Genomic DNA, 16,609 nt, shown 5'->3' with positions numbered 1-16,609 from the left:
CCCAATATCATTCAAGATTCAAGATTCAGGTTTTTGAACTCCAAACCAGACCATACTTTTACTAATGAAAACTGATGTAAATGATGAATCGTCTCATCTAAAATGGTTTAGTCAGACGTTTAGCTTAGAGCCACCGCAGTAACACCCTCTGACACCTATTCCAATCGAGAAAACTCCCCCCCCCCCCCCCCAAGCAGCACAGAATACTGAAAAACGTTAGACAACCCAACAGCAGTCGTAGCACATATTTTCGTGGACACATATCAAGTGTTCGGCTGTCGTGCTGCAGCAGATCACAGCGTTAGCAGGTGCACACGCAACGCTTTAGTCGGTAATCGTTTGCGTCGCCGCGTCTCACTCCATCATCCACACGTGCACAGATATAAAGTGATGATCCTCAACTTGCATGCAAACACATACACTTTATATATATATATATATATAGCGAGAACACACAGTCACGCAGGCCCACAGACAGATACACATCCTGCCAACGCCCCCACACTTTACTGGCAGCAGCGAGGAAAACAGCAGTTGAGAGAGATGACATGGGAAAAGACTTTAAAAACCAGCTTTTATCTGTTTTCAGCGAGGAGAGACGGCGACTGGATAGCTGTCAGGGGGCTGCCACTGAGTGTGTGCGTGCATGTATACAACACCAATTACTTCGTGTGTGTAGGGCAGGGGATCACTGTAGTGTCACGTACAGGCGTGTGCGTGCTGCCTTCCGTCAGCCACTCTACACGCGCCAGCGGCCGTGCACCGGGAATAAAACATGAGAGGAAAAGGGAGAGGAGATGAGACGACAGGCTGGAGAGAAGGTCGGGACCCTGACGCCCCTTCCCTTTGACACGTTCAGATCCTCCTGTCCTCGCTCGCCGCCCATCAGTCAAGAGTGTGAAAGCTGTCACCGAGCGCTAACTGCAGCATCCGAGCAAAGCAAAACAAACCGGGAAAAAAAAAAAAAACACAAGGATGGAGGCGACGGGGCGTCGGCTCGAGTCAAACAGAGTGAACCCAGAGCCCTGAGCTGCTTCGGGTCACAGCGAGCAAATGATTCTCCCTCCGCGCCACCTGGCTGCATCCAGCCCCACGCACACTGAGCTAATTGGCATTTAACCCATCGCACCCATTGCCTATTTAGTCCTTACAGTCAATTACATAATGCTCACTATCATCTCAAGCCAACTGAGTTGTAATGGAGCAAATGATAAGCTCGGCGCTGTGATTGCCTCCTGTGCAAAGCCAGACAGAGGATCCACTGGAAAGCTGAAATCCAATGCATTTTAATCTTCCAAAGCTATTTTTTTTAAAAAATTCATCTCTCGCAATCACTTTGTAAGTCAATCACTTTCTGGAACAGTAAGTCTACTTTAATGTGGTAAATGCTGCGTGATACTGCAAAGCACTGTGGGTTTTTGTTTTTCCTTTTAAAAAGTGAACAAATAATGGTCATAGTCATCATCTCCATTCTTCTTGCAAGGACACACACACACACACACACACACACACACACACACACACCCCAAAAAAAGGAAAAATTATCCCACTGCAATGATGCTGGAACAGAATCCAGGACTCAAGCCACAGTATGCAGCCCTGTGTAAACCACATCTCCCCTGGTGCCTGATGGGAATGTGCCAAGTCCGCCGACCATCCACACAACAAGAAAGAGATATCTGCTTGTGAATTTGAGACATAACTTGTTGTTTAAGTACGTCGTCTGTATTTTCTGCCTCGTGTTGCCGACCGCCGTGGTCAGTGTGGTATGTTCTTCCACTTTCCGGCACTTGGAGCTTCTGCTGCAGCTGCAGATTTCACTGCATTAACAAGCTGCACTATCAAAAACATAAAAAACACAGTGAACATTTGTGTGGTTTCCTGCACTGAAAGGTTTCACTTCGGTAGTTCATGCATCTATAGAAAAAAAAAAAATATTAATAATAATCAGAGCTGTGCCTGCTGAGCGCTGTATGTGATGAGTATCATGTTATTCAACATGCAAATCACCATCGTGGTCCTTCAGGGTCTTTTTCAGTCCACACACATCAACCTTAATGAGATTTCACTGTCAGAAGCACAAACAATCTACATGAACTTATCTCACACTAGAACATGAACTTTTTTGATACTGAACAGCAGCTGATCCAAGTCCAAATCACTTTACTTCTCAGTTCAGACACGGTCACTTTGTACTTCAGCAGTCACGATCCTGGACACTTGTAGCTCGGACAACCACAGAGTCAAGAGAAATTGCATGCTGGGAGGAGGAGAGGACACAAGCGGAGGCGTTGCGCACATCTCATTAGGACCGGGTTCCTTCTGTCCAGCCGACCAACTGGGCAGCGAGTCTGCAACGCTGCCAGGATGCTCGCGCAGTGGGAAACCAGAGCAATGGAAGTATTTTGCACCCCGTCCTCGGACGCATCCCTGCGGATTCCGAAATCATCCACACAGTTTCGAAAAATAGCCCCACACCCGCAAATAGACTCTGGGATGAGGGGGCAGATAGGTCAGAGGCCCCGGCACAGAGGTAATTTTCTATTTTCCAAATCCTAACTCCCTAGTTAATGGAGTTTTTTTTTTTTTTTGAGGTAAGCAAAAACAGCAAGAGACCGAGGGGGGCGGGGGTGGTCTTCTGCCTCAGTGAAATTCATCTGCTTAGCTACGGACTAAGGAGTCGACCCAAAGTCCCCCGCCGTGGTATTAAGTGTTAAAAAGTGTTGCCCTACATCTGCAAACTTTGCAACAGCATTTTTCCAGCTTGGCCACAGAGTGTCAATAATACCAAAGATTTCCTGTAATAATCTGAATATATTATTAGAACACACGTTAGGTTTTTATAAAAACTCAGTACTGACAAATCAGTCCTGATGTTTCTTCACTGTAGCAACAAAAGAAAAGTGCATCACATTAACTTTATATAGATAATATAATATTGCATAACCTATAGTTCCATTTTAAGCCCTTTGACAGACACAGGATTCACCTTCAGGACCTGTTCAGGTTTTTCCCTCATTGCTAGCTGGGATGGTCTCCAGCCCCCAAAACCCACAAGCAGGATAAGCAGTTTAGAAAATGGATGGATGGATGGATATTCCAATTTCAATGCAGCAAGCAGATTATTGCCATAATTTCCAAGCTCATAATAACACAATTACTCCTTTCATCGTCTCCAACACAATTTAATATTATTTGTCAGCCTTAGTTTCTGTTTAATAGTCAGTTCTTCGGTTTTTATGTTCTTTCTTTTACAATAAAAAGTAGGTGTCTGCACTGGTAAATGTAATGAAATTAGTTCCTGGATCAGGCAGGAGAACAAAAATTAAGGCAGTGACAGTTTTCTCACCTTTACCCACATCGTTCTTTGTCATTTTAAAGTGGGAAAGTCGGTAAAATATAATCTTTTCAAACACCTCCTCCCATGGGTGGAGCAGGAGTGCAGCTGCAGTTCACCGGTGGCATGACGCCTGTCAGCCGTAAAAGAATTTTAGAGACACCGAGGGGAACTTTGTCATTAATGATTTGTGGGGTTCTGACACACGAGCTGCTTAATCCCCGAGGCACTTGGCTTTGATCAGAAGGGAAGGGAAGAGAAACAAAAGGGGCTTAAAAGGGGGGAAAGATATGCGAGGAAAATGTGGTTTGGTGTGTGTCCAATTCGGTTTTGGGGTCAAGGAATAAATTAGGCTGGAGTAAGATGTCAGGGCGCGAAGCGGTGATGGATACAGTGTCCTCACAGCTACAGAGAGTCTGGGTGTGTAGAAAGCATCTTTTTCTGTCTGTCACATTGACTCACATCCTCAGCCGTCACACACTCCACTGCTGCTTTGTCACTGCAGCTAACAGAGGGAAGTTGTCAGGAGCACACACACACACACTGACACACACACACACACACACACACACACACGCTACTTGTGAGGATATAAAGGACGTGGATCTCAACATTGGTAGGCGCACTACACACACCCCCAGCTGCTCAGGTTTCCATTTCATATCAACATGGCTACTGTGAGTTTAGACTGGATCTGTATTTCATTTTAAATAACGTCCTCATTTTGTGGTTTGTCACCTCATCGCCTCCGACGCTTTTAAAAACTGCAGAGCGAGAGAAACGCAATTTACGGGCACTGTCCACATTTTACTTTGAAAACCTATTTCTAGTTCCAGTGACGGCCGCGCGAAGATGCTTGTGACGGTGTTTGTCCTCCACAACCTGCGTAAAGTTTAAAAGAGACGGGTGATGTAAGTGGTTCCAATGAGTACGTCCAGTACGTCCACGCAGCGTTTTAGCAGATTTAACGAACACAAAGTAACTAAGCTCCGAAAAGCACACACTCACATTCTGTGGCTAAATAAGAGTCAAACACGCTCTGTGAGCAGCTGAACACATTTTAATTAAAGCCTATGCAAACACACCTGTAGCATCCACTAACTAGAGATAGTTGAAGAAGTCAGACCCCGTTTGTTTTCCTCTTGTCCTCTAGTCCCGGTCCTCCCCTCATGTCCCAGACATTAAACAGCAGCTTTTTCAGACACGGTAACTACTGTACAACTGCAGACGCTCTGCTCGTGTTCACTATGAATCGTTTGCTGACAACTATTCATTCCTGCACATTTCCTCTTTACTCCTTCTTATTTATGAGTTTGTTTTGGTTCGTCTCTCATTTCTCTTCTAGGAAAGATTTATTTTGCATTTGAACACGGTCTACAACCCAAACTGTTGATTATACGTCACATCGTTAGGGACGCGTCTCTACCACCCACACCCCGAACCACCAAGTCCAAGATAAAGCAAGTGTGGACTGACAACAGTGGTATTAAGGCTAAAATGTGTCCACATAAGCAAATGAGGACATGCACACACACACACTTATTGCTCATGATTCCACTGCCGTGTCTCATTCTAAGAATCGAAATCCTTTTTAATCATCCCAACACGAAACCCAATAAAACACAGACCTTTGTTTTGATAACACTTGTGCGGAGACATTTTCACATTCACTCTGACAATGACGCACAGCGATGACAGATGTTAGTGGTAGATGTTTACCAGCGGCAGCCTCACTAATCTGTTTGGCACTTTCATTTGGTCTAATTGAGAAGGACGAGGACGTGATCGTCTGTTGCCAAAAAAACAAACAAAAAAAAAAAAACAGCAAGAGATACTTGTGGCTAACTGACAGGTAAGTGTATGCACCGAAAAGCTGCAGGGAGCAGAAATAATGAAAAGAGTCGTGAGACGAAAAAACCCGAAGGGTCTATAGAAAAGCGCCGAGCAATATCTCAAGACATTTGACAATGATATACTATTAAAGGAGAAAATAGAAAATCCTGCCTCTGAAAAATTCTGTAATTCTATCATGCAAATGAAAACGTCCATCAACGACTGTCAAAAGCACGGATGTCTGCATCCGTCTGGAATACTGAATACGTACGTCCCAGCAGCACATCAATGGCGAGTGGCAAAAAACACCATTTTGGCCAAAAATAAAAAAAATAAAATCAACTCCTGGAATTGAGTGAATAGAGCAGTGCCCCCACCCTCCAGCTCCACCCACCCCCCCCCCAGCTTTAGATTAGACATTGGAAAGCCGGGACTTAAGAGCATTTTTTTTTCCTTTTAATGGGGAGTGGTGGGGTAGACAGAGAAGAAAGGGGAGACAGGACAAGGAGACATGCTGCAGCTGTCACAGTGGATCTCTCAATCAACAGCCGAATTACAGAGGGATGCATGAGCAATTAATCAGGCTGGGAAGGAGCGGATGAACCTGTGTGTTGGTACCGTTTGAGTGTACGACAACAACTTATTTGTATTTTATACAAAGGGAATAAATGAAGCAGTTGGGTTTAGGCCACGAACGTGCTTTTTGGTTAAGGTTAAGGTTTTTTTTTTTTTTAATGCGAGCGAACACATGTTTGTGGAAAGTTCAACAATGCCGTAGTCAGTCACATTGGATGCGGTTCCTCAAAACCTTAAAAACTAATTTTTACAGCCATTAAAGGGTTGAATAGCAGCATTTTTGGCGACGTGCCAATCCCCTCCTCACCAAACACCTTGTAATTTGCAGGTTGTTTGTGCAGAAACACAACTTTTGGGAGCCAGTGTTGCTTGTTGTTTGAATGCTCCCCAACCGAGGGCAACAGAACACTGCAGTTTTATCATGCACACACACACACACACACACAGTCTGCAACTTGCAGACAGGGGACGTTAGTCCGATCCCCTCTAGTATGTCACATAACATTACATCCTCACTGGGTTCATATAAGTTGTTAAACTAGGATTCCGCTGATTCCTGACATTCTGGTGGTTGCATCCAGCGTAGCCCTGAGCTGTTGGCCTCATGCAGAGATTGAAAAGTGGATCGAGAAGGTTCATAAGCTCCAAATTTTCCCCCCGGTGTTTTTTTTCCCTCTTCAGTTTTCGACACACGCGTTAGGATTCTTCTAGACCAGTAAACAGACAAAATTCAAGGAAAACATAAAAGAATTTAAGGCTTAGTTCAGCCAAAGTCATGTGGTAATAAAATGTAGATCCGTGTCAAAAGGTCATTATTGCCTCATGCACACACGAGCTGCAATTTCCCATTTTGTCTGTTTAATTGTAATTTTAATTTGTTTCATATCAGCGGCCCCCACGTCCAGCGACCCCTCATTGGGCCAGAGGATGTCCCATCTCTATATAAAGACCACCAGGAAGCCATTTTCTATTGTTTATGTAAACGCAGACAGGACTTTCTCACCCGTCTGTTTCCCGTCAGTCGCCTGACACCCGCAGGAGGACACGGAAGACTCCGCCAGGAAATAATCCCTTGGAAAAACACACAGGCTTGACAAACTGAATTGTCACATCCATGTGGAGGCTGCTTTGTTTGCCAGGACAGCCATTCATTTCAAGCCAGGTTTTGGAATAACCGCAGAGCTGCTATATTAAAAACTGACAAAAAATGATAATAATTACACATGGCATGCATTGCAGGGTGATTGGTGGAAACGTACACGAGACAGAGGCGGTAGTAAATGGGCTGTAACTCTAAATGACGCTGGCGTTCTCTCTTCATGTGCATGTGACTGGCATAGAAATGCGCCGCTGTGTGAACAGTGCTCGCTTGTGAACAGGGGTGAGGAGGAGGGACGTGAGCTCACCTTATGCAAATGGGAAAAACAACACTGTCGGGGCGAACGGGGCTCGATCAGAACCGGCGCCGCGGTCCCGCGCGCGTGCAGTCGATTTCAAGGGTGATATGGAAGCAGCCAAGGACGCTGACGGAGGTGAGGAGGAGAGTCAGGCTGTTAACCTTTGTGCAAATCCCTGTCTTTAGTCCCGTTTTTACTTTTTTTTAAGCGCTTCATCGATACAGACAGGGTCTCTCCCTCTCTGTGCCACTGGGGTCGGCTGCTGACCTCCCCAACTTGCTGCAAAAACAGTCTCCAGGCTACACAGAGCAAGGATGGTTATTTATGGTTGGCGAAGCAGAGATAAATCGATGCTCTCCGTTCTTTCCCAGTTTCATTTGCATTACTTCAATGAGGTGCAGAGTTGCTTCGTTCACTCCAAAAAGACATTAAGATTCTCCACCCTCCACGCTTTGTTTCCCTGGCTGTTATGAATTTCAGATAAGGCAGAACTGGTTGGTGTTTGGAGGTAAAATATAATGCGTCAAGTACTTTTGGAGGGTCAAAGAGGAGGCCAACCAGCTGTCAGAAAACACATTATAGGCTCCTGGAAATAACTCATTTTCTTGCAGGACTATTTACAATCAGCTTCTAAAGCTTTGTAAAGAAACAAGTGCAGGAAAAGTAACACAGGTGCATTTTGGAGACAATTGACAAGGCTGTGGCCTTTTCACTGTTAACAATCGACTCAGGGCAGGAAATTGACTTGCAGTGAACTGTAAATCCCCGTCAATGCAAAAGCTTTCACTTCACAAAAAGCAAAAAAAAAAAAAAACGTGAATTCTTTTCACCTAGAGCACAACAGGATGTGAGTGATTCTGAAAGTCATCGACATGGCAGCTGCTAATTACCTAAAACTATTTATGTTTAGTTTAAACTAACGCAGCCCAAACAGGGATTTTCTCTAAGTTAGATACAGGAAATGAGGTTATGACAAACTTTATTTCTTACCTACAAGTACATAAATCTTTACAGCTGCCTACTTGTGTGTGTGAGTGTGTGTGAGTGTGTGTGTGTGAGTGAGCACTCAGCGGTTTAAAAGTGAAACAAACACACATATTATATCTGCTCCACACTTTTTTTAACACCTTTACCTTTGCATTAAATCCAACTTCTGAGCTTTGAGTAGCTTTACTCACTACTTGATATGGTTACACTGCAGTTTAGCACTGGTGCACTTAATGCTCTTTAAACACGTTTTATTACTGCCGGCGTGGTGAGTTTTTATGAAATGCAGCACAGAATTTGATGGGGAAAAAAAATACCCAGATAAAGGCTCCATGATGATACAAGTGAAGCAAACAATGTTACTGCGGTTATTAATTGCCCACATGGGTACGACGGGAAATGTCACAAAGTCACATCAAAGCCTGACCCACAGCTGCACTCCCACACAAATGTTGAAAGCAATTTCCATTTTGTCACCAGCAGACTCTTTCTGGAGAGGAAAGAGTGAGTGAAAAAGGAAGAGAGAGGATGGACAGTGAGGTGAGTGGAAGTGGTGAGCTCAGGACAGACCGAGAGACAAACCAGGGATGCTTGTCTAAACATTTTCACAATTTAACTCCCCCCCCCCCCCCCGCTTCCCTCTACCCTCCCTCCCTCATTTCTAAACAATGAGGCCTAGAGGAGCAGTGGATGGAGGGAGGAGGAGGAGGAGGAAGCACCCTTTTTCAATTCCAGCAATAGCTGTTCCAACAAAAAAGGGCCCCCGCTCGGGAGCTGTTGCCGCCGCGCGGCAGCCAGCCAGGCCGGCTGAAAATGGGGTCGTGAGCAAAAGAATGACAGCAAAAGAGAGGGCAAGAGAATAAGACTGAGGGAGGGGAGGGGAGGGGAGGGGGGGCAAAAAAATGGGTGAATAAAGGAACGAGAAAATGAAAGACTGAGCGGGGTATGAAATGCTGGCTGGAAGTTTCCTTTACTCTGCATAGCGGTAAAAGTCAAACCAGGGGAGGGTGGCCACACTGATCATTTGTGTGTGTGTGTGTGTGTGTGTGTGTGTGTGTGTGTGTGTGTGTGTGTGTGTGTGTGTGAGAGAGCTGCAGGCCCATTCATGATGCAGTCAGTGAAAGCTGCCTGGACCCTGAGAGCTGAATGCAAAAAAAACAAAAAGCTTCCTCCTTGGATCAGCTCCATTGTGATTCATGCTGCTGTTCCCACTGCCTGCGTCTGTAATCCCTTTCCCCACCGACACCTGTTTGCTGAAGATTCACTGAGGAATGCCAAGGTGTTAGCCATGATACGCTGTATTTCGAGAAACGCGATCGGGAATTTGCTTAGTAACAGGTTTCCTCAGAAGTGTGGAATGAAAAAAGGAAGAAAATGCTGACAAAGTGCAAACACACACACACACACACGTTGGGTCTTGGCAGACAGAGTGATGAATTAAAACCTGCTTCCCGACCTCTCAGCAAACCAGACCGATGGAGCTTCTTACAGAAATCATGATCCTAACCTCTTCCCCTAATAACAGCAACAGCTCCTTCTACAAAAAGACACACACAACCACACACACACACACACACACACACACACACAGATCGCACATGGTTGCACAACAAAGAAATGCGAAATTGTCTCATCCGCAAAAGCTGTAACCATGACAACCAGTTCTGAGCGTGACCTACAAGCTCACCTCTACCCCTGGTCATTAATTGCAGCCATGGGAATTTTTTTATTTATATATTTTTTTAATAGCAGAGCATCAAATGTACTTCTTTGATTGTACAAAAATAATCAACCAGCATTATGCAAGACCCACCAACACAGAGTTTACGAGTCCATCGTTCATCGGCGCACAAAGAACTGTGGGAAGTCATTAACATTTTAATCCTGGATCAATGAGAAACCCCAGCGGCGGATATTAAAATGAGACAAAGTTAAACATTAATGCAGACAAACAAAAGCACGGAGAGCAACATGATGCAACACCGTGCGCACGTCTGTCAGTTAACCCGTGAAAAGGGCCTGTAATTGAGAGGAAAACGCATTTTCTCGCAGCGGCCTGACTTTGTGTTTGTCTGGGCGCGAATCACCATCGCGCTCGACAGGCCCAGGCAACGGCGAACAAACTAAACACCCGGCGGCATTACGACGCCGTTTGTGTCGGTGGGGGTCATTAACGAGCTCTCGATGAACAGCACAACACGGTCTGTTCCCGAGGGGACGATTATCACCACGAGGAGTCATTGACATTTGAGCGGGGGGCCGGCGCGCTTCAAACTGCGAGGTCGGGGACCCAGAGCCGCTCAACTCTGGTCCCCCGACACGACGGCAGCTTGTGTTTGTAATGTTGGCAGCTCTCAGACTCAGAGGCGAAGTCGTCACTGTCGTTAAATGCACATCATCGCACCGTGTGGATGAATTGCTGGGCCTCTTTGCCCCTCGGTGGCTCCGTTTTGTTGCGTTTATCTAAAACTCTTATGTCTTTAAAACCTTTTGGTTAAAGCACCTTTTAAATCCAGTTTCTTACGACGACAAGGCTCCGGTGAAGCAACTAGCTGCTGCCATTGACATTTCAACCCCGTGATGATATGTGATCAACTGTCAAGGCAACAATGCCCCCCCTCCCCCAAAAAAACACACACACACACACACGCACACGATCACGTCACTTGAGATACACTCCTTGACATTTAGTATATCTGCCATCCGCCACAGTGGGTTGGGACCTCCCTGCCACAGATGGCGGAGGCATCCATGTTGTTTTCCACCCCGGGGGGCTGGGTGACTGTGTGAGGCTGGAGCAGGATTCATGCGAAGTGTGAAAATATGTTCGTTACACTGGGAAAATTAATGCCACTTATTTATTTATTTATTTGTTTATTTTTAGCCTAGCTGCTCTTGGCTTTTGAAATATTGGGAGGTTTTTAGTCTCGAGGCTTGTTGCAACAGTTCATCAAAACACCCTGCAAAAGGGAAAAAAAATGAAGATAATTGTGCTCGTGCCCCCAGAGGCCAAAAGCACACAACTTGCTGTACGGGGCAGCTCGCAGATTAATGTCTGGAACGCCACGCTTGTTTAAAAGTTGTTTATGCCTCATAATTAAGCGGTGGAATTGGATATTCCCTGCATCCTTAATTTAAACTGCAGCAACGGTGGCTTTGGAAAATGCCCGCTAGCCCACAAAGAGAAGAAGCCGGGATTCCTGCCCGTCCCGGGCCCTCGGATGGAGGAAAGCCATGAGAGATCCACGCTGCAGCCGCTGCACTGGGTCCACACAGCTACACGCTACCGACAAACAGCAACGTGGGGCAACGCGCGGCACACGATGAGTCATTAATAACAGCTCTCGATAATCAGCCCGCGCTGCTCTGAGGGCGATAATCATCGGCCGCCTGCTCTCCAAGTGATAAGCTAATCAGCCCTTCGTCTCCACCGAGCCGTCGAGGGGACTCATCATCATTGACATTTCAGCACTAGCTCGGGCCTATAGAGATGAGCATGGGAGGGGTTGGCGGAGGAAGGAGGGGAGGGGAGGGTGGGGGGGCACCTGAAGTGACTTAATTATCCTTGCTGCAGAACGGTGTCCTATCAACTCCATTTTGCCTGCTTCTCTGAAGAGGGACACGGCGAAAGTTGCACCGGTGCCGTTGACCCTTTCATTCAAGAGCCCTCGTGTCTTTTCCACATCATTTAAAAACCGATCGAGATCCCGGATCCTGAGCACAGGACATTGTTGAACCCCCGAGCTTCTATTTTCCGCCTTCGGTGTCAGTAACTGGCTGGTTAAGCAGCTGCATTTGTGAGTGTGGAGGTTTTTCCTCCAACAAGACAGTTGTGTTGCTGCATGTTCAAATTAATTCATAACCTGTGGGGATAGTGTCATGACAATCTGACAGCTTTTTAACAATACAGGCCTGATGTAGCCGAGTCTCAGCTGACTGTCTGTCGTCCTCACACCATCCCGGATTGCGCTCTTCAGTGTTCGGGCTTCACACAGGGGTTTTCCTGTTCTGGCTCAAACTAAGCAAACAGACCCAGCAATTTTACGAAGCAAATTCCAATCAAGGTTAAATCTTCCTCCCGTCTCAGGCTTCTTGTTGTCAACTATTATGCAACAGATGTTACGGCGCAGTGCAAATCGGGGGCTCGCGGCCTTGAAGTCATTTGCCCTCCCGAGCGCTTTGATCTCGGAGCTATGCCTCCGAGGTGCGTCAACGCACGAGGCAACACATCTCCAGGCTCCATAATGACCCATCTTCTTCTTTTCCTGGGTGACAATTTGGGGACAGCTCTGACAGATGATACTAGTTACACCCAGGTGAAAACAACAAGCTGACAGATTCGTGCTGACAGAGCGAGCTCACACATTTTTATGCCGATCACTGTAGCCTGACTGGCTGCTGTTATGAATTTTGTAGCCGGTCCCAGTTGGGAAGGGGGGGGGGGGGGGGGGGTGGGGGTTGGGGTGGGGGGAGTATGAAAATTGTTTCTGCTGGGAGTTAGTGCACGTCTGTGCCACTCAGCACAGCACGTTTTAGTCATGATATTACAGTTTGTGACGATGGTTTATCTCCATATCTATCACTCTCACGTTTATACAGGGATGTAAAGTGTTGCTATGGTAATCAGCAAGAGCTTTGTTGATGCCTACTTTGGTTTTTGGTTTTCATTTTCCCCATCAACTATCTGCAAGTAATCTTATTTACTGCCACTTATGGCATCAGTGACACTAAACCTCTTATCGGGTAAAGTGACAGTGGGCTCACTAGAACCACTGTGCAGTCTGCGTACGCGTTTGCATTTTGTAGCTCTTGATGTTTACTGTGACATTCGCATCATTAATTCAGCGGCAGGTTTACAGTAGAGGTCGTCCCATAAACGCAGCGATGATACTGATACTGGCTTATCGCAAGGCATCCGGATGCATTGGTGTTTGCAAAGAAAACAAATCTAAAATTTGTCGTGTTTGAACTTATTTTCAGTCGTTTAAAAATGTTTCACTAATCCTTATATGGTGCTAAGCGGCTGCTGTCATCTATGGTGGTATTTGTTTGCACTTTGAAACAACCTCTCTCAGCACATTTCCATCATTTCCTGCACACATCTACAATCTTGGTTTAATTCCAACAGTGTTTTATTACTAAGGAGACTATCAGGAGAGCTCTTAAACACTGGATCAATGCATACTGCTCCCTACAAACAGTTACAATTAATGCATTTGGCTTCTTTCAAATCTGTGCCTTTTGTGCGCATTACATAAGAAAATAACGCCATATTTCTACACATCGTGGATCGTGTTCATTAAAAGCTCTTGACAAAGTGGCACTCAGTGCTTAAGGGCCACCTGAAGAGCCGGGGCCCGAGCAATTCTCATAACCGACCACCCTGTTGCTCTGCAGAATGCGAGCCAAGTGCTGCAGTCGTCCTACAAAATGTTAGTGCTCAGACGTGCGCCGCATTTCCCTACGACCCCTCTCCAGCAGGTAAACACAGATTACAGGTCAGACGTGTAGGAAAGGTTTGCAGAAGCTCAGGGAGGATTAGGTTTCCCGAACAGTCACCTGCAGCCTGAAGCTGCAAGGAATTAGGACAAAAAAAACCACACACACACACAAGCCGAAGCAGGAGAGCCACGCCTCGCGTATCGTGGCGTACCAAAAACTGAGCTGGACCCAGAGCTTCGACAGTGAACTTTAACAACAGGTCTCGCAGACCAGCAACCAGCAGCCAGAGAGGAGCTAGAGACGCGACACACAGAAACATGCAGCACTCCCAGCGAGCGGGCGGCGCGGCTGGAAGCGCCGAGCGCTGCCCACATGCAGGGCGCACGGGGCTGACAGAGGCGGATAACACAGGAGGCGTGAGCGGCTCTTCAGGACCGTGCAGCTCGCCTTGTCTTACCTTGGGGTGCGAGGAGGAGGATCGCCGCTGCCACCAGCCAAGTGTTCCTCGCCGGAGAGACCGGCCAGCGCGCTGCGTAATCTCTTGCCATTCTTCTAATCGGGAGACAAGGTGGATGTTACAAATCCACAACAGCGCCGTGTGGAGCGAACGGGCTCCAAATTATTCCTTCTCCGATGAGCCAAGAAACTTCGACTTCACTTCAGACCGCCTGGGTTAAAACCAGCCAAGTTGCCGTTTCTCTCTTCGCCTCCGTGGCCGAGTGTTTGCTTTCTCGCTTTCTTTGAGTCGCGTAACGACAGGAAGAGTCCACCTCCTCCCGATGCGGGCCGCAGTGCGCTCAGGTAGCCCGCGGCTGCTCCTGTGCGCCGGTGCGTCTTGGCCACGGTGTGCGGAGCGAAATGGGAAGTGTGGACCGAGTGTGCGAGAGTCGACGGTGCCTGCGTGTGTGTGTTTGTGTGTGTGTGTGTGGTGCGGAGACCTGAGTGGGGAATATCAGAGTGATGTCAGCAGAGCGTCACCAAGAGGACTTCAGCCGTAATACTAAATCCTCACAGCTCCAGACACAGTCCGACCGCGGCTCATAAACGGGGGCTGCAGAAAGACACCTGCGCTGTAAGGCAATCGATACCTGCGGCTCGGATCTGTGCATATAGATGCGTGATCACACGCGGGGCGGGGTGCGGGGGGCGGTGTGCGGGGGGCAAGGGGGGAGAAATTCTGATCACGTTTTTTTTTTTTTTTTTAGGCCCTGAATCTTAATCATAGTCCTTAAACACCGATATCGAATAACCCCGATTCAATCATTTTACACAAATATCAATAAATATGAATATGACCAGATCCCAAAGGTTTTACTTTCATCTTAAACTATTAAGATCACTTAAATGAACTTATTACCATTAGGATAAGATTTGAAGCACATTTTTACAAAAAAAAAGTGAAATTCTGCACAATAAATAGTGAAGTTCAGTACTGGTAGCAGTGTTTTAGCCATTATTGGTGCCATAAAATATGCCTGCATCACTCCACCGTGGTGCTTTTAGCACCACTTTGGGACATTTCCAGTATAATAATCAGCTACACTGATTATCAACATTAATCAGTGATATTAGAGATGAAAGGGAATTACAATTTAAACACAGTGATGGAAGTCAGCTGCACTCAAGGTTCTGCTATATATGTTAATCATTTTATTCCACTAAAGGGGCAAAGTTTTTACCAGCGGTTATTGGTCCAGAGGCAGCGGACACCCTGGACAGGTCTCCAGTCTATCTGAGGGCCAACACCGAGAGACATGCACAGGCAATTTGGAGTAACTAATTAACCTAACATGCATGTGTTTGGACTGTGGGAGGGGTTGAACCACCAGCCCAGCGTTTTTGGTTGGTCTCATGCTGCTTCGTCTTCCAACACTCATTATCTCTCCGTGCATAACTATGGATCAGTCCAAACTGCAGCTACGGGACGACAGTGGGAATCATTGGAATCAAACTAAAGCCGGAGTCACGTCTAAAAATTGCTTTCTTTGTCCGACCAGCAGCCTGAAATATCACTGAAATGCTGCCACAGCAAATGGTATATGAAGCCTTCTATCATTTATCAAAGCGCTAACTGATTTCTGTCAGCCGACTGAGGGATACATCATGTGAATATGTCAGAACTACTTATTTGAAGTAGAAATATAAAAGTGCAATCGGTCAAAGGAGGGGGAACGTTTCCCGGCGTGTCCTTGTGTGGTGGCCTACAGAGGCCCTTAAAAGCAAAGTCCCCTAACATCAGCCATTTCCCAGCTCAGCCTAAGCTTTTTTTTTTAAGAAGACAAAAAAAAAAAAGATATAAAAGACACTTAGCTCATTAGGATGAAAAAAGAGGAAGCCTTAGGAGAGAGATACCCCTTGTGTGGTCGGAAAGGGACAATTAGCGTGCTAAAAATACACAGACTGACTAAAGATAACGTTAGGAATTCAAAACACAGAGTGTAGCTTCGCATAAATTCAATAAAGACATCTTTACAATGAATGCAAGTAAAAAAGTACCATCAATTTTCACTACAAAGACACGAGGAAACAGAGACAAGCATAATCCAATTCAGTGGGAGCACAAATACAAATCCTGCAGAGGTTTCGGTTGCAGCCAAACATTTTCGAATGCGGGGTTTTATTTATGGAGTCGACCTTATTTGCTAGTTTAGTGTCGCCTTGCTTTGAAAAATATAATGTGGTGAAGGAAAAAGTTTCCAAGAAACACGAAGACATCGGTATATTTGGGATTAAATCACATCTAAAAGTTGTGTTTTTGCTGGCGATGTCTCAGACGACGACAGGAGCCATGGAAACGACTCAGATGTGTATTTCCTGTAAAATCTTTATGTATCTTTCCATCCACATGATGACGGACACGTGTGATGATATGGCTGGTCTGACATCACCAAAAAAAAAAAAAAAAAAAACACAGTACAAGAGACTTGCGCACGAGAAATTGCACCCGTCAATCGACGTTTGCAGTAGGAAAGAAAGAGAAAAAAAGAAAAAAAAAAAGCAAAGTCTCTAGATGGATGCAGTCACTCACTTTGTTGTC

The 16,609-nt window shown here is 46.1% G+C and overlaps 1 protein-coding gene across 3 annotated transcripts in view; it reads right to left on the bottom strand.

The window, feature by feature from the left end:
* The window catches only part of pvrl2l (PVR cell adhesion molecule related 2 like), a 242,635-nt gene extending 228,013 nt beyond the window's left edge, over nucleotides 1–14,622 (bottom strand). The window contains exon 1 of one of the 3 annotated variants that reach the window (XM_067475592.1): nucleotides 14,030–14,622. In XM_067475592.1, the coding sequence (XP_067331693.1) occupies nucleotides 14,030–14,120 (91 nt within the window). In that variant the 5' untranslated portion in view covers nucleotides 14,121–14,622. The remainder of the gene's footprint in view (nucleotides 1–14,029) is intronic. The other 2 variants (XM_067475752.1, XM_067475673.1) reach the window with 2 other exon arrangements.
* Nucleotides 14,623–16,609: the final 1,987 nt, after the last annotated feature.

The sequence above is a fragment of the Channa argus genome, chromosome 1 (assembly GCF_033026475.1).
Source record: "Channa argus isolate prfri chromosome 1, Channa argus male v1.0, whole genome shotgun sequence".
Classification (NCBI taxonomy): Eukaryota; Metazoa; Chordata; class Actinopteri; order Anabantiformes; family Channidae; genus Channa; species Channa argus.
Note: the sequence above shows the minus strand (reverse complement) of the source record. Positions and strands in the feature narration are given on the sequence as shown.